General features: G+C 34.5%; 1 protein-coding gene across 2 annotated transcripts in view; it reads right to left on the reverse strand.

Moving 5' to 3' along the window:
* Positions 1 to 25461, reverse strand: part of LOC148947683 (uncharacterized) — a 232109-nt gene that overhangs the window by 59002 nt on the left and 147646 nt on the right. For both annotated transcript variants that reach the window (XM_089095360.1, XM_089095361.1), the window contains 5 exons: positions 22138 to 22306; positions 15459 to 15794; positions 9913 to 10245; positions 7866 to 8138; positions 2207 to 2392 (listed from right to left, as the gene is read on the reverse strand). In XM_089095360.1, the coding sequence (XP_088951486.1) occupies positions 2207 to 2392; positions 7866 to 8138; positions 9913 to 10245; positions 15459 to 15794; positions 22138 to 22306 (1297 nt within the window). The remainder of the gene's footprint in view (positions 1 to 2206; positions 2393 to 7865; positions 8139 to 9912; positions 10246 to 15458; positions 15795 to 22137; positions 22307 to 25461) is intronic.

A 25461-nucleotide genomic window follows, 5' to 3' on the forward strand; every position in this document is an offset into this window, starting at 1 on the left:
AGAAAAAAAAATTTAATTGAGTGATTAAATAGATACAAACAACGTTGAGAGAGATAACCGAACTATTATTTATTGGGTTAAAAATATAAAACAAACTACTATATTACTGGTCGTGTCCATATATTTCCCAAATTGAATGGGGTCCTGTACATGTGAAGTGTCCTAGGAGTCGCTTCATTTATCTAAAAATGCAAAAGTTTCTATTAAGCAGACCCTGTATGTTTTTGGATGCAACACTTAATGGCTTGTATTATCGCTCAAGTGTTGCCTATTAAAAAAATAAAATCTTGACGTAGCAAAGTAATAAAAGTTTTTTCTTCTTTATTTATTTGTGAATATTGGGTCTACTTTTTTTTTCTTTTGCAAGTAAATCAATTATTTAAACAATGCGTACATTATATTAGAAATGTTGCGGATTTCCCAAAAAAAACAAAAAAAAATCCGGTTTTCAATGACAAACTAAAATGGTTCACTTCTTTTTTTGTCAAAGTCTAATATCACTTTCAGTAGAGAAGAAGACCCAGAAAAAACATTTAATTGAGTGATGAAATAGATACAAACAACGTTGAGAGAGATAACCGAACTATTAGTTATTGGGGTAAAAATATAAATCAAACGACTATATTACTAGTCGTGTCCATATATTTCCCAAATTGAATGGGGTCCTGTACATGTGAAGTGTCCTACGAGTCGCGTCATTTATCTAAAAATTCAAAATTTTCTATTCAGCGGACCCAGTATGTTTTTGGATGCAACACTTAATGGCTTGTATTATCGCTCAAGTGTTGCCTATTAAAAAAATAAAATCTTGACGTAGCAAAGTAATAAAAGTTTTTTCTTCTTTATTTATTTGTGAATATTGGGTCTACTTTTTTTTCTTTTGCAAGTAAGTCAATTATTTAAACAATGCGTACATTATATTAGAAATGTTGCGGATTTCCCAAAAAAAAACAAAAAAAATCCGGTTTTCAATGACAAAATAAAATGGTTCACTTCTTTTTTTGTCTAAGTCTAATATCACTTTCAGTAGAGAAGAAGACCCAGAAAAAAAAATTTAATTGAGTGATGAAATATATAAAAACAACGTTGAAAGAGATAACCGAACTATTAGTTATTGGGGTAAAAATATAAATCAAACTACTATATTACTGGTCGTGTCCATATATTTCCCAAATTGAATGGGGTCCTGTACATGTGAAGTGTCCTAGGAGTCGCTTAATTTATATAAAAATTCAAAAGTTTCTATTCAGCAGACCCTGTATGTTTTTGGATGCAACACTTAATGGCTTGTATTATCGCTCAAGTGTTGTCTATTAAAAAAATAAAATCTTGACGTAGCAAAGTAATAAAAGTTTTTTCTTCTTTATTTATTTGTGAATATTGGGTCTACTTTTTTTTTTCTTTTGCAAGTAAGTCAATTATTTAAACAATGCGTACATTATATTAGAAATGTTGGAGATTTCCCCGAGTTTTCCTGAAAGAAAATTAGGATTTCTGCGAGCTCCCAAAATCTCCTAAGAAACTAGCGCTAAAAAATTAACGAAATCAGGGAAATTTCGAAGAACTCTTGTAAAAAACATCAAAAAATTTGGACGTGCTGGAAGCATAATTGCAAGGTTTTAGTAGAATCTTTTTTCTTTTTTTTTCTTTTTTTTCAATGACGACGGAGGAAATTTACGACCCGTGTCCCCTTTTCTGTTTCGTTTCGACTCAGAAAAATGATTTACTAATCGATAATTGCATTCTTTTCTTTCAATTTTAAGGATCTGTCAAGCCAAAAACCGCGATTGAAATTTCACCTCTCTCACCCCAGAAAAACGCAAATCTGCCAATTAGAGGGATTTAAAATGTTGCAAATCCTAGGTTAAACTTTGGGTATATACTTACTATGGCTATATTGGATTCACAATCATGAATATAACAACCATTTACTTTTTTTTATTGAGGAAGCTTCAGTGTAATTTTGTTCAGTTTGCAAATATTGCAACATTACACCTCAAAAATTCAACCAAAGTTAAACCACTTTTCTTTGGCAACATCGCTCTTAAGATCGGGTTCACCAAGATCGAGGTTATTTATTGATCAAAAAAAGTAAAGACCTGTGGGTCAATTTGTTGTTGTTTTTATAATTCATATCAGTTGATAGAAACATTCCGTAAACTGCAAAAGACTATGCAAAAGAATTAACAATATAAAACATTCTAACCCGTAACTCTAATGGAGAAATCCGTCCAGCACTGATATTGGTCATCATATATAACAACGGAATAGAATCCACAGTGATCACTTGATGCATCATATATGTGCAAAGTCCGTGTTCCATGGTTTTCTGTTTGAAAGACGTCCTCTGTAATTTGTTGTCGACGACTATTTTTAAACCAAGCGACTCCAACTAGAAATATACAGAATTAGAGTGCATTTTCATCTGAAAAAAAAAGAAAAAGAAAACTGCATGTAAAGCAAGACATCCCATCAATTGTGCGAATTATATAATGTGCAAGACTTGAACCAATCCCTGTAAGATGAAATCCTAACCAGAAAGAAAAACAATAAAATTGTTGTATTGGAAGGTCTAAATATCTTCCAGAAAATATTTATTGTTTTTTAGAGGAATTGGCGATTTTTATTTTTGGACAAAAGCATTAAAGTACTCTCCATGCTGATATCTTGAATCTTTGGATATGAAGTTTATTTCGTGGTTTTATCTTTGTAAGTAAGTTTATTTGTAACCGCAATATTATAAAATGAATGCGGAGTAAAAAACGAAAAAACAAAATAATATAATCCACAAGGAAATAGAAAATAAAACACAACATAAATGACATAACAGTATCCACTGAATCACTGATCTGGATAAGATCCTTAGCGATGTTGTCAAGGAGCACTAGAGGGTCGATAAGTCCAAAATGAGAAACTATCTTGTGATTTCTGTACCATCTTGGTAAATATAGCAAGAATTTACAATATATAAAATAGCCTCTCCTTAGTTGAAGACGGTATCTATTCCGCATTAGAGGCTGAAAACCGGAAAGAAAAATAATTGTAGGAGAACAAAAACTATGATAAAGTTTACGAAAGCCTCGGCGACTATACCTCCCTCTATTAGGCGAGAATTGGCCATATAAGATGCGACTACACTGCAGAGCACTAGCAACCAGAGACGAGCATGTAGTCGAAAGTGTATCAGAAAAAGTAATCTCAAGCCATTTCAAGTTTGAGACACACTAGAGTAGCATTGTATCCACATGTAAAGGAGGAGCGGGATTAGAAATATTAAAACACAGAAATTCGCATTTTGAAGCATTTACAGAAAGTCCAATCATACTCAAAACATTAATCAGAACATTTAGATTCTTTTTGAGGCCTGACCTAGTATAAAAAAAACAAGTTTTTTTACCTGAAAGTAAGGAACGACGTTAAAACTTAAAACGAACAGAAATTATTCCGTATATGAAAGGGGCCGTCCCCTCCTCAACGCCTCGCTCTTTACGCAAAAGTTTTTTATTGTTTGAAAAAAAAAATAGAGTTGTGAGAAAGTCAAACTTTAGCGTAGAGTGAGGCGTTGAGGAGGGGACAGCCCATTTCATATATGAAATAATTTCTGTTCATTTTAAGTTTTAACGTCGTTCCTTACTTTCAGGTAAAAAAAAACTTGTTTTTTTTATTTAATTTTTGAACGTTTTTGAATTAATGCAGGTTTTGATTTTGGCTCACCGTACATGAATAATTAAAATAAAATTTGCATATTAAGTTTACTTTTATTCGGTTAAATGGCATTCTCGAAACTTGTTTAATTTTATTTACGAACGTTTTTATTAGTAATAAATATACGTAACTTACGAATTAACTAACGTAGCGAACTTCTATATTAATAGATTTTTAATACGTATATTAGGGGGTTCACCCCTTAGTCAATACCTTGCTCTTTAAGTTAAAGTTCGAGTTTTGTTACAATTATTTAAAAATGACCCTTAAATCACAAAGACCGTTAATTAGAATAAATAGCTCTTATGAAAGTACTAAAAAATCTTTGGCTTAAAGAGCTAGGTATTGACTAGGGGGTGAACCCAATAACATACGTAATATTTTCTGTTCGTTTTAAGTTTTATATGTTGCTCCTTACTTTCAGTTGAAAAACTTGTTTTTTTTAATTTCTGATCTCTTTCTTTAATAATGCTGGAAAATCCTTCATCCCCTTCATAGCAATATCCCTTCCCCCGTGAAAACTTCCTTCATGGAAAGATCCTCCCATATAACCCCCGACCCCCCCCCCCACCTACCAGAAAAAATCCCCCTGAAATCGTCTCTATACTTCCCAATAACGAATACTATATGTTAACATTGGGCAAAGTTCATAACTTTCAGCCCTCCCCCCGGGAACTTCGGGGGATTAAGTCATCCTAAAAGAAATAGTTATCATATTTTTGACCATGCTGAACGAAATGGCTATCTCAAAACTTTGATCGGATGACTTTGGGAAAAAAATGAGCGTGGTAGGGGGCCTAGTTGCCCTCCATATTTTTTGGTCACTTAAAAAAGGCACTAGAACTTTTAATTTCCGTTCCGACGAGCCCTCCCACGATATTCTAGGAACACTGGGTCGATACGATCACCCCTGGGGAAAAAAAAACAAAAAACAAAAAAAATAAAGACGCATCCGTGATCTTTCTTCTGGCAAAAAATGCAAAATTCCACATTTTTGTAAATAGGTGCTTAAAACCTTTACAGCAGGATTCTCTAATACGCTGAATATGATGGTGTAATTTTCATTAAGGTTCTATAGCTTTTAGGGGGTCTTTCCCCTTTTTTCTAAAATCAGCCAAATTTTCTCAGGCGCTTAACTTTTGATAAGTAAGACTAAACTTTATGAATCTTATATATTTTAAATTAGCATTATAAGCTGATTCTTTTGATGTATCTATTGGTATCAAAATTCCGTTTTTTAGAGTTTCGGTTACCATTGAGCCGGGTCGCTCCTTACTTACAGTTCGTTACCACGAACTGTTTGACTAGCAGTATGTCATCAGCATAGGCAATGTGACTAACAACAGTATTTTCAAAAAACACAGTAGGAGACAGCATTCGCAAACAGTCCGCAAACACAGTTTTAAAAATATATAGAGACAGAGCACCACCTTGCCTGACTCTCTTCTTTACTGAGATAGGCTCGGATATAGATAGATAGATAGATAGATAGATAGATATATATTTATTGCAATAAAAGCCACTTTGGGCCATGGCAAAAAAAGAAAAATCACACAAAATAATAGCACATGATTATAACACTCATAGCAAAGTATGGTAGCCTACATATATCAAACATCCATTTTAACCGAACGAACGAATTGAAATACCAAATTGAAGAACTTTTACAACGGAATAATTGACTCCTGTTCTAACTAAGCAATGAAGCGCTTGTGAATGTACAACGTTGTCAAAAGCGCTCGAAATATCAACCGAGCAAAAATAAAGTGACCTTTTTTGCACTTTTGTTGAGACTAGCAACTGACTAAGAATATGATGGGCTTGAGAACAAACAAAACCAGGTCTGAACCCAACCTGATAATCAGAAAAATCCCATTTTGTCAAAATTTCAGGCAATACTGCATACTCGAACAGCTTGCTCATGAAGCAGGACAGTGTAATTGGTCGATAACTTAGCAACAATGATCTGCGTCCTTTCCCTTTTTCAAAACCGATGTTACAATTCCCGAAAGAAAACTATTTGGAACTAACGACTGGGCTAAACACATCTGGAATAGGAGCTGAATAATTTCTACATTTTTTTAAAGTTTATATGTTAACAAATTAAAGAATTTTTAGGATTCTTACTGAATTATTTGCAAAGTAAATAAATATGAAGGAAAAATTCGGTGTTCACAGAAATATCCATTACAACAAATCAATCTGCCAGTCACGTGGGTCATAAATAGTGTTAAGAAGAAAAGAAGAAGCAATACGACCTGAATTAAGTTCTGACTCACTGCACAAACAGGCAAACTTTGAGCCGGAATGGACTCGATGGGTGAAAACCAAAGTAAGCTGAGGGCCCGTTAAACTCACCCCGTCATATTTTTAGCAGTAGGCTAGGCATGTGGTGCACTATTTGAACTGATATTATGCAACGAAATTTAAGTTCTCTGAATGAAGGAACAAAGTAGGCATATGACTTCTCCAACATCACTGCCTGCCTCGAGCTTCTCAGAAGACAGGTTTTTTTTCTCGGATTGGTTTGAAATTTATGAAGCAAGAATTGTTGGACAATGGAATATGAAAATAATGGCTGCGACAAAAGTGCAAACTTCAAAGCTGAGAAAGTTAGGGATTCCCTGAACTTCCTAAAGCACAAATCCCAATATAAGCTTTAGGAATTTTGATGGGACGGCAACCTAACTATTATTAGGGGGTAATTACACTTCGTTCTAAATTTAACTTGTTATACGTTTTAATTTCTATTCGCTTTGGGTTTCAGTTATTCATTCAAATTAATTTTTGCTCGTTTTAAGTTTGACTTTATTATTCGTTTTAATTTCTATTCGTTTTAGATTTCACTTATTCGTTCAAATTATTTTCTGTTCATTTTAAGTTTGGATTGGTTATACATTTCAATTTCTGTTAATTTTAGGTTTGTTTATTAATCGAAATTAATTTCCGTTCGCCTTAAGATTGATTTATTAAGAGTTCATTTCTGCTCGTTTTAGGTCTTAACATCGCTATTTACTTAAAAAAAAAAAAAATTTGTTTTTTTTTCTAATAAATTTATCAAAGGAATTAAACTAGTTGATAATGTTTCATCAACATCGGCTTTAAACTTTCTCAGAATTCTGATTTAATGAACTTATCCATATGTAAAGAGTTCAATAGTTAAACGATCTAGCTTACTTCCTCTAAAGTAGGATGCGCTGAAGTCGTGACACGATAAATACCCATGAAAAAAAAACGTTTAAGGATATTAATTAAACAAAATACGGTATATGGTGCAAAACCCAAAACTGGTATTACAAATTATTTTGTCGTTAATTTTAACGAAAAGAAAATCAAATATAGTATATAAATAGTAATCACTTGTTTTCTATATAATATATTTAATAGTACTTTTTTAACTCTCAAACTGGGGAGGAAACCCGTCCGTTATATAAAATCCCACGAAACATCTACAAATGCCCTAAGCACCGTAAGCGGCCCAGGAAAAGCTTCAACCTTTGTAGCTATTTTTGGACTTTTAAGTGAAATATTGAATACTGTGCCAGATAAATGAATGTGATAACATTTGGCAATCTTCTTCATCTTTTCTCCTAAAATAATATAACAATAATCTTGAAACAACACTCTCTGATTGGCTATTTCAACAAATGAGCCAAACTAAGAAACAAGCTTACGGTAATAACATAAAAATTCAAATCTAATGTGCAAAAATAATTTCAATTTAAAAAGATTAAACTATATTCTCAAACTAATAAACTAATATAGCTTCACAATTCAAAACTTGTAAAAAGATTTTCTTTTCAAAACTCAAGATTGTATTGTGCACTTGAAACTTTTTTGAAACATGACACTGCTTTGATTTTATTAATGAATATAAGCAGAGTATCAAAAACACAAAGTGCTTAATTCTTACCCTTTCACAAGGAAGATAATAGGACCATAGTAAAAGGTAAACTGTTGGTAAAAATATTATTTAATTAAAAAACCATTTTTTTATTTGATAAATAATTGGCCAGATTTTCTTCTGGAAATAATACGCTTAGAAAGAGAAAAAGAGAGCGAGGGAGAGAAGAAGAAGAAATGTATGCGAACAGAAGAGAAGAAATGGACAAAAAAGAGAAGAAAGAAGAGAAGAGATGATAAATATCGTAGATACTTACCATTTACTCTTCCAGCAGGTAGACAAGAAACACGCAAACACCTGCCAAGAGAGACTGTGCAGTTGCCTGGCTTCACTAAAAATTTTAGATTGCCCTGTTTCACACAACATCTTGCTTTAGCGTGAAGGTATACTGGTATTCTTAAGCCTTTTTCATCCTTTTCCTCCGAAAAAGGCTCAGAAGGAAGCGGAGACACAAAACGAAAAGGTATTGAAGCATACTGCTCTGTGGATTCTCTTTCTCTTTGTTCAAGAGAGTCCAAAGCAGGCTCAACTAAAAGAAACAGAAATTGATGGTATTCGAAATTAGCCACAGTAAAATATCTCTAAAAAAATAAGAGATTTCTTATGCATGGAAGTCATCATGGCACGAAAAATAAAAAATCTAAAATGTCGACCACTTAGTGGCTTTTTGAGTATCGGGGACTGAATAAGCATTAGATAAAAAATACTGTTGAAGGCTTTTCCATAGCTGGAGAGAGAACTTACAGGCTCAGAAAACTCTAAGCTAATTCAATTGCCATCTGTCTAATGAGAAGTTTACAACTGGTGGCTTTCCATAACAGAGCGTTTCATGTAGTAAATTGCTGGAAGCTTTCAACATATTGTTTATTATTAATTATTTTCCCAGAGCATCTTCAAATGTAAGAGGGGGTCGTGGAAACTATGGAGGGGACTCATCCGATTAGAAATTAAAAGCCCTAGTGTCCTTTTTAAGAGTCAAAAGTAATTGGAGGGCAACACGCCCTCCTCCCTTGCCTTTTTTGAGACCCGTCCTCCCTATGACCTCCAAGGACATTCGATCAAAATTTCGAGACAGAAAATTTTGTTCAACACAGTGGAAAGGTCCAAGATATATGCCTCCGGGGATGACATGACCCAGAGAGGCTCAGGGCAAGGGCCGTAAATAGTGAAAATGGGCAGTTTTAAACATACGTTTTATAACGAAAGAGAGGGACTTGAGAATTAACCCAGAAAAGGTTATGGGTATTAAGTTGAAGCTTTCAGGCAATGTTTAGGGCTGTTAGACGCAGGGCCGTCACGTATAAGGGAGGGGAGGGGGACTCCCCCAATGTTTTCGGTCACCTGATTGACCAAAAAAAAATCGGTAAAATCGTGGCGCTTCGCACCACGATTTTTCCAATGTCGCTAAAATTCTTTGTTTTGTTCAATAAAGACCACGAGAATACTGACACGTCAGCTATAGAAATTTTGAGCTTGATCAGTAAACACACCAGTTTTACTGACTCCTGCCGCGGTTTTATAGATGGTTCCAAATTTTTCCTTTGGTTAAATAAACAGCATTAAACTAGTGACATGATACGTACCGAAATATGAATCTTGGTTGGTAAATGCAGCGGTTTTACCGACTCATGCAGTGATTTTATGTATTGTATTCGATACGGACATTACGCTAATTTTGACAAAAACAGTCAGTAAAAATGACCAGCCAGTCGGTAAAATCTCTTGCCCCTCCCCCAAACATTTGGCCTAGTAATGACCCTGGTTGAACTAAACTAAAAGACGCTTTGTGCAGCAAGTTTGTCAAAGGGGTGCATATAAAATATCTCAGGCACAGCTAAGGGTGTAAAGTTGAAACTTTCAGGGAATGTTGAGGGGGATAATAAGCTAAATCAAAAGACACAATGTGCATCCCGGTTGGCAAAAGGGCATCCAAGTTGTCAAAACAGTCTATATGAAATGTCTCAAGAACTGCAAGTTGAAACTTTCATAAGAAGTTGAACTAAGTCAAAAGACTTCATGTGCATCCAAGTTTTCAAAATGATTTTTTTTTCTACACCAAATCATACATTCGGTCACGTAAAAATTACAAATAAAAGAGTGTAAAGATTTTTGAGCTAAGCTTATGATTCGACAGCAATCTCTTTATAATATATTTAAAGGAGTTGAATGAATCATTCAATGGAACCATTTTCACTTAGAGTAGTTCCAATTATCTTTTCAAATTTTTGGGAAGAGGAAAATCCCCCCTCTTAAGTGGATGGTCACAGACTAGGTCTCAATAATGAGCGTTACACACAACTTACCTATGGCTGTTCGAGGATTTTTGCATTCTTCTTCACTATCAGTCGAAGAAAACTCCAAAGAACCATAGGAAGATTTCTCTGATAGCTCAGAAATTTGATCAAAACTGATATCACCTACAGAAGGATGGAGATTTTCGACTGGTAATGGAACGTACATTCCTATTGGCTCATCTATTAGAAAACTAGTGTCGATTAGGTTTGACACAGATGGTATGACATCTTTCTTATTTCTAAAAAGCCAGTTTTCTTCCCAATTGTCTATTGCACTTCGTTTCTCAAGAAGAGAAGATATGTCCATTTCAGGCAGTAAAGGCTCTAGCATATCACAATCACCTGAAAAACATACAATTATCATAGGCAGTGCAATAGCGCTGTCTAAGTAAAGAGCGATGTGGGCAAATATCGCTTTTTTTTTTTTTTGGCCTGGTTTTTTCTTAGACCAGGGCACTTCGTAACGAAGGAGTTATCGTTGAAACTTTGAAAAGAACTTATTCGATTGGAAACTGAAAGGGCTAGTGCCCTTTTTAATAGTCAAAAGTGATTGGACGGGAACTAACCTCCCTGCTACAAGCCATTTTGTTCAGCGTAGTTAATAGGTCCGGAAATTATGTCATTGAGGATGAAAAATTCCCAGAGCCCTCAGGGCAATGGTTGTAAATTATATCCTGGGGGCATATAAGGTATTTATAGAAAGCGTGTTCGACAGCCCCCCCCACACACACACACACATGATATTTTCAACAAATACATCCGACAGAAATTTTGTGACAGCCATGTTCAAAAATAGTCCAAAAATCATATAATACGGCGTTTGGGGTTGACAGAATTCCCCAGAGTCTGGGGGTAAGAGTTGTAAGTTATGCCCCAGGGGCATATAAGGTTTTTAAGGAAAGGGCTGTTCGTGTAAACTTTAGAAGAGGCTCATTTGATTGGAAGTGTATAGTTCTAGTTCCCTTTTAAGAGTCAAACATTATGGAGAGATACTAGCTTTCCCTCCCCTCGCTGACATCTTCTTTTCCCGAAACACATTCAATTGAAATTTTTAGATAGCCATTTTTTTACCAATAGTCCAAAAATTATATAACAATGTCTTTAGGGTGGACACAATCCCCCGGGCCCATGGACAAGAGTTATAAGTTACGCCCCGGGGCATATAAGGTTTTTATGGTATGGATGGTCGTATAAACTTTGGATCGGATGGAGCTCATTTGATTAAAATTTGGAAGTTTTAGTGCTCATTTAAGAGTCAAAAGTGAATGGAGGGCAATCAGCCCCTCCCCCAAGCCTATCATTCCCCAAAATACATCCGATCAAAATTTTAAGAGAGCTATTTTGTTCAGCTTAGTTTAAAGATTCTGTAATAATGTCTTTAGGGATGTCAACCTCCCCACAGTCCTCAGGACAAGGGCTGTAAGTTAGACAATTCGTTCATTGTATACATATAGCATATGTTATTGAGAGGATATGCATGTTTGAACTTTACTTTCCAAGAAGACGAAGGGCATTCAGGTGAGCCTTTCAGAAAATTTTGAGGGGAATGTTGAACTAAATCAAAACACGTTATGTGTATACTGATTGCCAAAGGGGTATAACACAGGAATAACCGAGTCCATAAATTTGGAAAATTGAGGAAATGATATGGAAGATGATTAAAAAGGCAATATTTGCCTGCTATCAATACTACTACAACTACCACCACTACTACTACCACACTACTCCATTTACAGTATTGAAGGGAAACTTGAACTAAATCAAAAGATACTACGTGCATACATTTTGTCAAAATAGCATATCTCAATAATTGATTTGGGTATTAAGTTGGAACTTTCAGAGAATGCTTAAAGGGGAAGATCGTATCGCCAAAAGGCAATATATGCACACTACTGCTAATACTACTATTACTACGAAATTTACTACTATTACTACTACTACTACTACTAATTCTACTAGTACTTCTATTGCAACTACTTGTAGGGCTAAGAGCATTGAGATCAAAATTTCAAAAGTATATGAACATACAGGTTATCAAAAGGACATATCAGCAATGTCATAGCAACGGCTAATTGTATCAAGTTGAAACTTCTAGGACTTGATGAGAGAGATGTTCTATGGACCAAAAGGCAATATGTTAATACTACTGCTGCTAGTAGTACAACCGCTATTCAATTCTATTGCTAGTAGTATCGATATTACTACTGTGAATACTATTACAACTATGCCTAAGGTTATGAAGGTGGAATTTTCAAGGAATTTTGATGGGGAAATGTGAATTGAATCAGAACACACCCTCTGTATGCAGGTTGTCAAAAGGGAGTAACAGCAATATCTTAGGAACAGTTTGGTATGTGAAGTTGAAGCTAGCAAGGCTTGTTGTCAGGGGTGTTGAGCTAACCACAAGAAAATATTTGCATACTAATGCTACTGCTTCTACTCATACTACTATTACTGTTACTATTATTACTAATTCTATTACTACTACTGTCACTAAAGCTTAGGCTACTACAATTAATTCTACTGCTACTACTACTGATACTACTATTAAAACTAAGGATATTAAGCTAAAACATTTGGGATAAACTGTATGGAACTAATTCGAAATACAATATGCCCACACAGGTTGTCAAGCGGACGCATCAGAAATACTTCAGGAACGACTGATGGTATTAAGCTGAAACTTTCAATGCGTGTTGAAAGGGATGCTGAAGAAACCAAAGGTGCTGTGCGTATACTGCTACTAATGGTGCTACAACTATTTTTACTTTGCAAGCTAAGGGAATTAAGCTGAAGTTTTTAAGGAATATTTAGGCGGATGTTGAACTAAATAAAAACAAACTATGAGCTTGTGACCTTTCAAAAAGGTGAAAAAGCAATACCTGAAGAACAACTTGTATTATTAAGTTATACCTTTAAAGGTAAGTTGTGGGGATTTTGAACTAGCCAGAAGTACTTTGTGCATATTTTTAATACTACCACTACAGTTACTTTAACTAATGACGCTAACGGTATTAAGGTGAAACTTTTAGGGAAAGTTTAGGAGTTTCAACTAAATAAAAAACTGTATGCAAGTAGGTTTTCAAAAGGGCATATAAGCAATATCATAGGCAGCACCACTCACATATCGCAGGACCACAAACACATTGGATGGCAAGCAGCCCTTCTCTCAAGCCCATTCATTTTCCAAACGTATCCAGTCAAACTTTTAAGACAGCTATTTTGTTCGGCATAGTAGAACAGTCAAGCAACTATGTTTTTAGGGATAATGGGCATGTCAAGCCCACACAATTATGTAGTTGGCCCATTATGCTTTGAAACTAAATGTTGCTATAAAATAAATAAGGGGCATTGTTTTTTTGGTTGCAAATAAGACACCTAAGCAATATATTGAGAACGACTGGGGGCATTAAGTTGAACCTTTTGGGGCTACTACTATTACTACTTCTCAACTTGCAATTTAAGTAAATACAAAGACTGTAAGTGTATCGAGGTTGTCAAAGAGCATAGATACAATCTTTTGGGAATGATATTAAGTTTTATTTTTCAGGTCAACTTCAGGAGGTATAAAATTAAATTCAAAAATACTATTTGTGTCAGGATTAAAAATTGTTGAAAAAGTTTCTCCAACATACAAATAGCAACCCAAACTATGGATTCTTACAGAAAAAAATGAAAAGATACAAAATATTATTATTTTTTCCATGAAAAAGACTATGTCAATAAATACTAACATAAATTAATTTAAAAAACTTTTTCCACAAAAGAAGTTTTTCAAAGAAAAGTAAATAGATCCATTAAGCCAAAAGTGAGAAGAAATAAAGTCAAATAATCACCCAAGCGTAAAACTGCCAAAGATCACTATCAATCAATAAATGAAACTCGAAACGAACTGAAATTACAATAAATAACCGAGTCAAACTCGAAACGAGCAAAAATTAACACGAGTAGGGCTAATAACCCCATGACCAGAACATAAGACCAGAACCTTCTCAAGACCAGAACATAATTTGTGTTTTACTGAAAAAAAAAAAAATGACCGCGGATTGTCAGTTTAATTGACACATACTGATATTTATTTCTTAAAGTTGTAATAATTTTTTTATTTATGAAAGTAAAAAAAGTGAAAACGTTTAAAGATTTTTTTTTTCCAACATTTAAAACGTATTCAAGAATGGACCAAAAGCGAAGGAATTTTCAGCCAGAGGAAAAGTGAAAATATTTGCGATGTCTCTGTAAAGACCTCTACTAAGCCGTCTTTAGCGGAAGAAAAAGCTTTAAAAACATTAAACAGACTCGAAAAAAGAATACAAAATTAAATGAGCTCTCTCACATGGAAATCAATTATGTTTCCGACTTCAACAGAATAAAAATCAGTTACATTCAATATTTCGAACATTCAGTTGTAAATGAATTAATTTTAATATAATTTCTACTAAGATAGCCACTTAATCAAGTGCACCCATTTCCTCAAGTGTATGTCCATTAAGGATAATTACAGCTTTTAGCTTAATATTCCTGCTTCTAATTTATTGTTTTCATCTTCGTTAATTGAATTATTACATGCTACATTTGGTTGAAGTCCATATGCAGAAGACGCCAGTTGAAAATATGGACTAAGTATTAACAATTCTTAGTCTTTTAATTTCTTTACAGTCTAGTTTTCTTTTAGTTTTCTTTTATTGGTAACTCTTATGATAAAAATAAAAATTCGACTAAAACATAAAAGAAAATGTTGGATTTTCTTGGTAAACTGCGTCCAAAAAAAAAACAATGTATCCATTGAGATACAAAAGCCGATTTTTCCGTCGAACAGGAATTCATTTTCTTGGCCCATTCAGTCAACAGAAACTGGCATTCAGCTGAACGGGATATTCCCACTGAACTCAGCCCTATATCCAGAGTTGAGCTCAACGGCTTAAATCAGATAGAAAATCAATTAATGAAGTAGATTCTTTCACTTTGTTATGCGTAAACTTGATTATGACTGGTGAAGACAATTTTACCAGCAGCTTGAATTCAGGTTTAAATTCTTTTCTAGGTCACGAATATTATCCTGAAAGGGAGAAGTAGTCAATACGGAGCTTTACCCTTCAGGGTAGAAGCTCCAGATCTTTCCAAAAATAAAAGGAAACTCGACTGGCTAAGAGGGGGGGGGGTGGGGGTAAAGAAAATATATCGTCTTTTGTCAAACCTTGTTTAACTAGAACTTATTTTCGTCAAAACTTGAGAAATTTGTTCCAAGAAGATAATGATGACTTATTTCATTTTGAGAGGAAGAGGAGAGGGGTTGTAGGAGATTCTAAGGGGAAAATTTGAGGGATAAAATATTTCCTGGCAAGCTTGAAAATGAGGAATGAGTAAAAATTATGCAAAATGATGACATTCCTAGGCATTAAAAAAAAAAATGGACAGGTTGAGTGAGCGTGGTGCATTGAGAAAATTTTTAGTTTTTTTCTTTCTTTTTTTTGGTTGGGAAATAAGCACGCGTTTTGTTGTTTTGTTCTTCGTTTTTAATAACCCATTAGGACTTTCAGAGCTAATATTTATTATACCGTCCACTATATCGACTCCCATTTCTGGAAATGGTGTTCTGATAGTGCCAGGATCTTGAAAACAATCATTCAAGCTTGACAAAAACTTGTCAAGCGTGCCAATACTATTGTGTCTCTTTGAAGGATCATCCTCAACAACTGTAACTAATTCTTCTACTTCTTCTGTAAGTGTTAAATCCCCTTGAAGTAGCCTATCATCCGGTTGGTAGTAAGTGAAAGTGTCAGTGTCTTCGGTCATTATGGTTGGGTTGGTCATGGAAGATCCAGGGCTGATGCCATCGTCAGAGTCAGAATCAGAGAAAGGAAGGTTAGACTGGACAGCCGTATCCACTTTTCCTGAAATGTTGACAGAATAAAAACAGGTAAGCTCATTTCGAGAGATTTCAAGTGAAGTGGAAATCTGAAATACAAAATAAAAAGCATGGCAGGAAAATTTGTTGCATTCACACATGAAAATCTTGTAACTGCGGAAAACCAAAAGCACACAACAAAAATAAATAAATAAAAACATAGCAGGGCCAACTTCCGCCAAAAGTTTCTGAACAAATTAAAGCCCATAGAAGACCAAATAAAATTTGAAATAGAAAGCATGGCAAGGAATTTTTTCACCCATACAGAAAACTATTGTCATTGCTGAAAATCGAAAGCGCGTTACAAAATATCATTGAAATAAAAAAAGCGTCAACTTCAGCACAAACTCTCCGAGCTAATGAATGTCCTTACAAAGACCAAAAGATGTGTTTTCCTAAACAAAGTTTATGAATAAAATTTAAATTATGCTAGAATAAGCTATTGATTCAAGTTATTTTGCCCAACTGAATACACTTGAACGTCATAAATTTGAAATTCAAAATTACTTTCGAATGTTTTCTTTTATTGGGATAGTCTGAGGACAACTCTTTTGGATATTTCTTTCTAACTTTCTGGATATTTGTTTTGTTATTTCAGCTTTGCAATTTAAAAAAAAATCATCGGCTGAAACATTCCAGCTTTTAGTCCCTAGTCATCCTAACTGCTTTGATTGATGCTTTTGCTAATAAACTATGAATGTGTTAAGTAGAAATCCATATTGGAGTCAAAACAATGATAAGTTATTTCATTTTGATTTATCATAAAATTTTGATAAATTTTGATTTATCAACTAAGTAAAATAAAAAAAAATAAAAAACATAGACTGAATTTTGACAATACATTACTTATTACTTTGACTCTTACTCTTTCCAAAATTTGCTTGAGCAAATTTTTCCGAATAGCCAAAAGGGAAGACTATACACAACACCAAGTCTCGGCAATCCAATAGGCTGATCTAAAGAACAACAGTTGAAAACGATTTAGCTAGTCGGTTCAAAAGAGAGGAGGGCTGATCTCTGGCTAAATTGTGCTAAATACAAGTTAGCTTATTACCAAACCAAAGCTTTTTTTCTCTAGTTTCAACAAGTCTGTTAAGCCCAGCCATCCAGGAGTACTTTTTTCCACAGTACCTATGAAGTTCTTTAGGTAGCGCTAATAAAGAATCACAATAATTTAGAAGGGTCTAACCCCCTCCCCCCTCCTACTATCCCCACACAAACATCTATCTTGATTTTTGTTATTCCGTGAACACAGTTAAACATTAAAAATTTTACTCACATTAAACCTCAAAAGCTAAAAAAAAATATTGATTCATTGTATTAGACAATTTGTGGTGCAAAAATAGAATGATTGAATTCTATTTAAATAAGCTCTGCGAAGTAGAGCTGTGTGTGAGTTGTGTATAAGTGTATCAGTTAACTAGTTGTGTATCAGTGTATCAGTTAACTAGTTGTGTATCAGTGTATCAGTTAACAGTTTATACGTAAAGTTTCAATGAGGTTTCTAAAAATGCGATTTCCAGCCATTCAGATTCTTTCACATTGATAAATTCTCCGATATTCTAAATTATGGCTGTATATAGCAGCTCATGATCATCTTCCTGGTTTTGTGTTTAATTTAAGAGACTGATGTCGTAGTTCTTTAACATATAAAAAATCTACAAATCAAAACAAATTAATCAAAAGTAAAAGTTTAACCTTAAAAGTTTAAACTTAAAAGTAAAACCTTAATTGCAAAAAAAATGTCTTACAGCCCCACAACTATATTAGACAAATTGTTCAAAATATCATTCAATAAATTTCAACTGAGTCATTTGGACATTACAAGTACAATTTGAAAAAGAAAATATAAAGTACCCGCATTATTTATCCACCTTTAATAATGGCGCGTTAGTATATTCTATATCCCTTTTTATTGTTTTGTGTGAGTGTTTGCCCATTTCGAAATGATCTTCCATACACTGCTTGTCCAGTATTTCATTTCTTGTCTAATTTTGTGGTTTTGTTCTTTGACTTTTATATTTACTTTTCAAGGCCATATTCAGGGGAGGTTAGGGGGCTGGAGACACACCTCCTCCCCCGAAATATTTTCCTACTCACAAATACATAAAAAACAGATTTTTGGGGAGTTTTTAAAGTTTATTTGAACCCCCCTTCCTAACAAAAATCCCCCCCACAAAAATCCTGGATACAGCCCTGTTACTTTTGTTAGTGTTGAACCTCTAACGTCCTTTAAACCCACCATTATGAACCCATATCTTTGTTGGGGGGTACATTACTTTGCTTTAAAGCTGTAATGTAGGTATGAGCTTGGGTAAATATATTCATTTATTATTCACAAGTATGAATCTTTTTCTTGCCCTTTCTTTGATTTTTACAACCTCTTTCTAGCCTAATTTGACTTATTTAAGTTTTCACAATGAAAAGCTAATTCTTATGTTCATTACAACCAGCAATTGCAGGCCCAATTCTCCGCCGATGGTCCATTACACAGTCAAACAGTTCGCGGTAACGAACTGTAAGTAAGGAGCGATCCGGCTCAATAGTAACCGAAACTATAAAAAACGGAATTTTGATACCAATAGACATGAAAAGAATCTAATTATTATGCAGATTTCAAAAAGATAAGTTTCATTAAAATTAGTCTTACCCATTAAAGGCTATGAGCCTGAGAAAATTTGCCTGATTTCCGAAAAAAGGAGAAATGATTCCTAAAAACATAGGATCTCAATGAAAATCACACAATCAGATTCAGCGTATCAGAAGACCCTACTGTATAGGTTTTCAAGCTCCTATCTGAAAAAATGTGGAATTTTGTATTTTTTGCCAGAAGAAAGATCAAGGATGCGTGTTTATTTGTTTGTTTTTTGTTTTGTTTTTCCCAGGGGTGATGGTATCGATCCGGTGGTCTCAGAACATCATGAAAAGGCTAATTCGAACAGAAATTAAAAGTTCTAGTACCCTTTTTAAGTGATCAAAAAGATTGGAGGGCAGCTAGGCCCCCTCCCCCACCCACTTTTCCCCGAAATCGTCCGATAATAATTTTGAAATTTGAAAGGTCCAATAACTACGCCTTTGGATATAAAATTAACCCCCCGCAGCCCCAGAGAAAAGATCTTTAAGTTATAAAATTTGCCCATTTGTTTACGCATAGCCTTTGTTATTGGGAAGTATGCGGTTTTTCTGTTGGGGCTTTTTCCACGGGGGAATTTTCTATGGGGAGGGACGTTTCCAGAGGTGAACTTGCCAGGGGAAATTATACACTGGGAGAATTTGCCAGAATTCCTATACAAAATCCTCTTTATATGTCCTAATTTCTCTTTTCCATCTCAATTTAACGCGTAGAGTTGTTAAAAGTAATTGTCCGGGACCGGGATTGAATTTTCTAGAGGATTTTTCCGTGGAGAGGGGGATTTCTTCGTGGAGGTGGGGCCAGATTTCCTGGCGTTATTAGAAAAACGATCAGAAATTAAATATAAAAAGCAAGTTTTTTTCAACTAAAAGTAAACAGTAACATTGAAACTTAAAACGAACAGAAATTATTTTGTATATTAAGGGGATTGCCCCTTCCTCAGCACTAGATTCTCTATCGCAAAGTCCGAATTTTATCCAAATTCTTTAATAAGGAGTCCTGAAAGAGTAGTTCGATTTAATTAGAACAATAAGAAGCTTTATTGGAGGTATCAAAACACTTTAGCTTAAAGAGCGAGATGTTGAAGTGGGGGCAACCCCTTTCATATACTTAATAACTTCTGTTCGTTTTAAATTTTAATGTTGTTACTTACCTTCAGTTGAAAAAACTTATTTTTTTATATTTAATTACATTATTAAACGAGAACACATAGGACAAAAAAGAAAATGAGATATTTCACAGCCAGTGAAAAACACAAAAGTTTTGGCCGAGACCTGTAATCAGCCATCATCAGTGCACAGAAATATAAATAAATAAAAAAAGTCCACGGGAAATTCCAAAAAGACAAACAATAGAAAAGGAACAGAGGATGCCCTTTCTGAAGTAACGGCGAAAAGGCAACTGAATAACAAATCCAAAAAGAGCTGCAGAATTGGATTTTTCAATCGATAAAATTTATTCTATATGAAGCTTTTCTGAATACTAATCTTTGTCTAGGTTTGGTATCACTAGAATTTTCATTAGGTTGTGAAATATGATGATGTGAAACTGGCTGTGAATTACCCCGTTTTTTTTTCTGTTGTCCTATGTTTTCACGTCATGCTTGGCAACATCGAATTGTATGTAAGAATTCAGTAAATAAACCTATTTATTTATTTATCGAAAATGAATCCAGTAAACTTCTAATTTGTAAAAAAAAAATACATACAAAAAAATGGGTCAGTAAACAACGACGGCAAGGGATTCAACTTTCCAAAGAGCAATTGGACAATGAAGCTATCTAAATTAAAAGTCAATAAAGGTGCAATTAAAGTTTTGGGAATTTGCAGTTACCATGGTTAAAAGAAGAACACGGGCGTAGGCTGTCTTATTGATTTGGATCAACCGAAAAAGTGATATGCTCAGAAAGGGTATCTTTCCTCTAGGGTTCTCAGTCAAAATTAATCTTAAAAATATGACAAATAAAATATACTAAAATTGACCCATATTGTGTTGTTCTGATACCTAATTAAAACTAGACAAATGTTGCAAGGGAACTCGTAATCATATTCATTAGACTGGATACACCCCTTATCATATCTATGCTTACACACAGGAATGGACAAAGGTAAGGGGAATCTTTAGTTCTATAATAAGTCGAAGTCTCACGAACAAATTGACACCTAAACATGTCTTTTAGTAAATCAGACCCCTGCCCTCATACAAATCATCCTTTATATCTTTCCCAAAAGCTTAGGCTTTATGACCCTACATAAGTATTTTTGTGTTTCAAGTACGAGCGGTGTTTTTTAAGTAAGGTCCGTTGAAGATAAGTACACAACGAAAGATTATTTCAAAAAAGTAAATTTATTTTCAAAAAGTCCATGCTTTACTCTGTTTAACGGCATAGTTACCAAGTTTGTTCAAACACTTATCATACCTCTCAACTAATTTTAAAGTAATCACTTCATAAAAACTTGCCGCCTGCTCCGATAGCCAAGAATCCACTTTCACTGTTGTTTTTACGTCATTATTATCATTGTAACGGTTGCCACTGAGGTGTTGCCTGAGGTGGAGAAACGGATAGTAATCACTCGGCGTAAGATTAGAGCTGTAGGGTGGGTGGTCTAAAACTTCCCAGCCAAAACTGTCCAAAAAATTGTGAGGTTCACCTGCAGTGTAAAGTCTTGCATTGTCACGAAGAAGGACAATGTCCTTTGTCAGCGTGCCAAGTTTTCTCCTTTTTTTTATCGCTCTGCAGAGCTTTCTGAGGGTTTGACAGCATGCTTCTGCATCAATAGCAGTTCCTCGTTGAATGAAGTCGACCAAAAAAACACCATGACAAATCCAAAACGCCTACGCCATGATTTTGCACTGGGAGAGAGTCTGTTTGGTCTTCAATCTGACAAGGGATTGTGTGTGTTTCTTTTCCATGTTCTGTTGCCTCGATTTGGGTGTGATATGCCAAACCCATGTTTCGTCTCCATAAACTGGTTGCCCCCTCAGTGACAACAAGGATGACGATGACGGAAAAACGGCTGTAAACTCTTTATTATTGGAGCCGGGGGCAAGTTTTTATGAAGAGTATACTTTAATGTTATGTGAGTGCCAGAAAAATAGAGTAAAGTATGTACTTTCTGAAAATAACTGTACTTTTTTAAAATAATCTTTCGTTCGCGTACTTATATTCAAACGGACCTTACTTAAAAAACACCCCTTGTATATGCTCCATAGAGTACGAAATACGAATGTTGGTCTCGAAGATATAAAGCTAAAATCAATATAGAACATTGGGAAATTTTTAGAACAAGTCAGATGCACACAAACTAAAAAACTCGTTTTGGAACTGATAAACGACCCGCGAAATTAATGAATAATGAAACTTAGATTGGTTTAAAACATATATATTGTATTTCATCAATCAGAAGCTACATAAGCTTTGATTTATGTTTATGAAAGAATTATAAAAATCGGCAGGTGCCATATGACAGAAACAAGATAACAACATGACAACAACAGATAACATCATCATTACAAAAATTTTGATTTTACAAAAAGTGCAAAGCTATAGAATTTGAATTTTTCAGACCTTTCTTAAAAAAATAATGTATCTGCTGTTTCTATAAACATAAAAGAGTTCGTTTTGACTTGATTTAACTAGAGAATTCAATGTACAATCGAGCAAAATAATTAAGCTTGAATTAAAGAGTTAAATTACCTGATTTGAAAATTACAGAAGGTGCATCAGTTTGAATACCAAACTCCTTTTTAGATTCCATGGCTCGTTCAAAAGCCGTACTAAGAACAACGTTTGCCAACACACCTTCGTAACTGTCTGACAAACCAGGAAAATAGCTAGGATTACCTGAGCCGATTAAATTACTTTCCTTAAAAAAAAAGAAAGAAAAACGTGAAAGAGAATTAATTACCGAAAATATTGAAGCTCTTAAAATACACACACTTACTAACTAAGAGATTTACCTGATAAAACGATAATAGATCGCAATTTGAATAAATGAAAGGTTTGATTCTATTTACATATTAACGGAATCATAGCAAAATCAACATGCAATTGACCTGTGAAGCCAGAGACGTATCCAAGAGGGTAGGGGGTCAGTGCTCGGCCTCCCTCCCATAACTCCTAATTTCCCCATCATTCTGGACACTTTTTATTGAATTTATCAAATAAAAGCATTTTTTTATTATACAATCCCTCGAAAAAATACTTGCGTATGCACCTGCGAGGAGCTTACCATTTGTCAAGAATTTTTTATATAAAAATCATTTTAATAAAATACTAAATATCAAACAAAACACAAATTTAGAATTATAGTAATAAAGAAGTCCCATTAAGTATAAACACTGAGAAGGCAGTGCAGGTTTTAAAAAATGACAAATTAACACACAATACACAACTTTTATTTTTCCCCCAATAGGTATTTTCGTGCAATCTCACTCCTTGATTCCAAAATTACGTAGAATGTCTCTATCACATACAGCTTTTGTGTTTAAATTATTTAGTTCCTCTTCAGAAATTGGGGTGCTTAGTGATCTTTAAAGAAAATAATTTAGTAAAGTCTTCCAAATAAACCACACATTCTAAATTCAAAAATGAAACAAGAATTTTTGTAGCACCCATAACTTTACATAATTATTTTTAATTATTCCCTAAAACACCAGAAATTCCACGCAAAAACTCAAAACTAGTTGTAAAAAGAATGTACAGGCTAGAAATGAATTTGACTATATTTTTCAAATTTACCCAAAACATAAAAGTCAAAAACTTCTTAAAGAGTTTAATCCAAAGATCCACATTTCAAACACAAGAAACTTAGACCTTTTTTTTATTCAGTCATTGATTCCACTGTGAATTAGAGTTCTAGGTGCTTACCTCCCGGAAAATACCCTCCAAAAAATACCCCTCTCCGCGTAAAAAGGAAAATACACCCCCCCCCGTGGAAAATATCCCCGATAAATACATCCTCGCTGAAAGGAAATTATTCCCAAAAATTTACTCTCCACTAAAAATGCCCCTTCTTTATCCACACCTCCACCTCAGTCAAATGCTTTCTTATAAGTCAAAAGTGATTGGAGACATACCAGCCCCGGGGGGAGGGTATTTTCCAGGGGGTATTTTTCAAGAGAGGATTTTCCACGAGGGGTGTTTTCTGCGGGGGATATTTTCTCGGGGGGATATTTGCCGGGAAGATATTTCCCGGGGGGAGGGGGGGTATTTTCTACAGGAGTTTATCTTCCGGGGGTATTTTCCGAGGGGATATTTTACAGATAAACGCACCAGGGGGTGGGGGGTAAACGCCAGTCACCGTGAATTAGACAGCCAATAAGAATACATGTAACTGAAGGGTCGTTTCAACAGTATATTGGGCCAGCTAGTAAAGTAAGTATGTGGCTGCAAAAGATGAATGAAAATGATGAGTCAACAGTGATTTCTGGAATCAAAAATAATACAGCTGAATTGGATTGGATTTTCTTTTATCCCTGCGTGCTCGAAAGAAACTTTCGCATTTACTAAGGATCAAATTGTTGAGCATACTATCGGGTGTTTTAAAGATAAGATTTTATCTCAGTCGTTTAAAACTTCAAAAAAAGCCAATTTTTAAGTCGACTGACCGAGAAGATCCTAGGAATTATAGCTCGATTACATTGCTTCCAATCATATCTAGGATGATGGAAAAGATCTTATACATAAGGATTGAGACATTTCTAGAGAAGAGAGGATTTTTCTATAAGAACGAATTTAGTTTCCGATACGAACACTACAGAGCATGCTGATATATTTCTTATAACGTTGCTTAATGATGGCCTTATAAACATCTTAAGGTCATAACTATGTTTTAGATACTTTAAGGCGTTTGATTCTGTCACCCATATATCTTACTGTATAAAATATATAATGTCGGTATAAGAGGAAGAGTTCTGAATCTGTTGAGATCCAACCTAAGTAATAGAAAATTATAACCGAATTATAGAAACCAAGCCATACGTTGGATTTTCACAGTTACAATACAAGAAACACCTATGTATTTCGGCACCCAACGGAGTGGTCAGAGTTTTTTTTTCTGTCATGTCTTTCCAAGTTCTTGAGTCAATTGTCAACGGTGGTTGCGCCTGCGCATGACCAAATTATTTTTTAGGGAAATTTAAAGAATTTTTGTAATTTGAATTACCCTTTTGTGCGAGTTTTTTTTTAGTGGAGCCATAGTTGAATTACTGTTTGAGGTATATTTTTGCCCATTTGTATTGACATGCGTCTGTTTATTTATATAGATGTTTGTGTTTGAGGTAGGAGTAGCCTAACAAACCAAAAAGTTCTCTAGCTTTTATTTTTTTAAATTTGTCTTAAATAGAATGCTACTGGGAGGTGGCAGAAGTCCAGAGGGGGATAAAATCGCCTATGGTGTGTCCAAACCCTTTTAAGAGAGTTCTTAATCAAAGACAGTATGATACGAAAATGCCCAGCTTTGGTAATTCAACATGAAATGCTTCAGAAATTTGGCAAATATCAACATGTTGATGACTCTGTCTCTTGTGAGAAAAACTTTTTCTTTTATGGTTCAAACTTTATTTCTCTGATGAAACAAAAAAAAATGGATTTAAGCTCATGGAAGAAGTAGAATAATTCGTCTCAGGCATTTTCATTAAAACCGGACTTACTTCCACCCAAGCATGAGAAATAAAGATTGCGGTAATAAAATCATCAAATTTTACATAAAGAACTCTTCTATTGATGAAAATATCGTTTCCTGTACGAGCAATCGGTCAGCAGCTTTAAACCTTATCTTTGGTGTTATTTTTATTTGTGGTTGAGAACTAATGCCTAAGTGCAAAGGAAACCCACCAAAAATGATGATGTCAGTAATAAAAAGAAGGTGAGCGGCATAATATGTCTAACTAACAACAATATCACACAATAATTGAATAAGCCTTGTCTTCTGTCCAACAAATTACCTAGTAAATATATTCTATAGAACCACAGGTATCTAAATTCATCACCACCACACAATTAATGTAAATTACAAAA

Source organism: Artemia sp. Qi Xiang Cuo, chromosome 10, assembly GCF_049724085.1.
Source record: "Artemia sp. Qi Xiang Cuo chromosome 10, ASM4972408v1, whole genome shotgun sequence".
NCBI lineage: Eukaryota > Metazoa > Arthropoda > Branchiopoda > Anostraca > Artemiidae > Artemia > Artemia sp. Qi Xiang Cuo.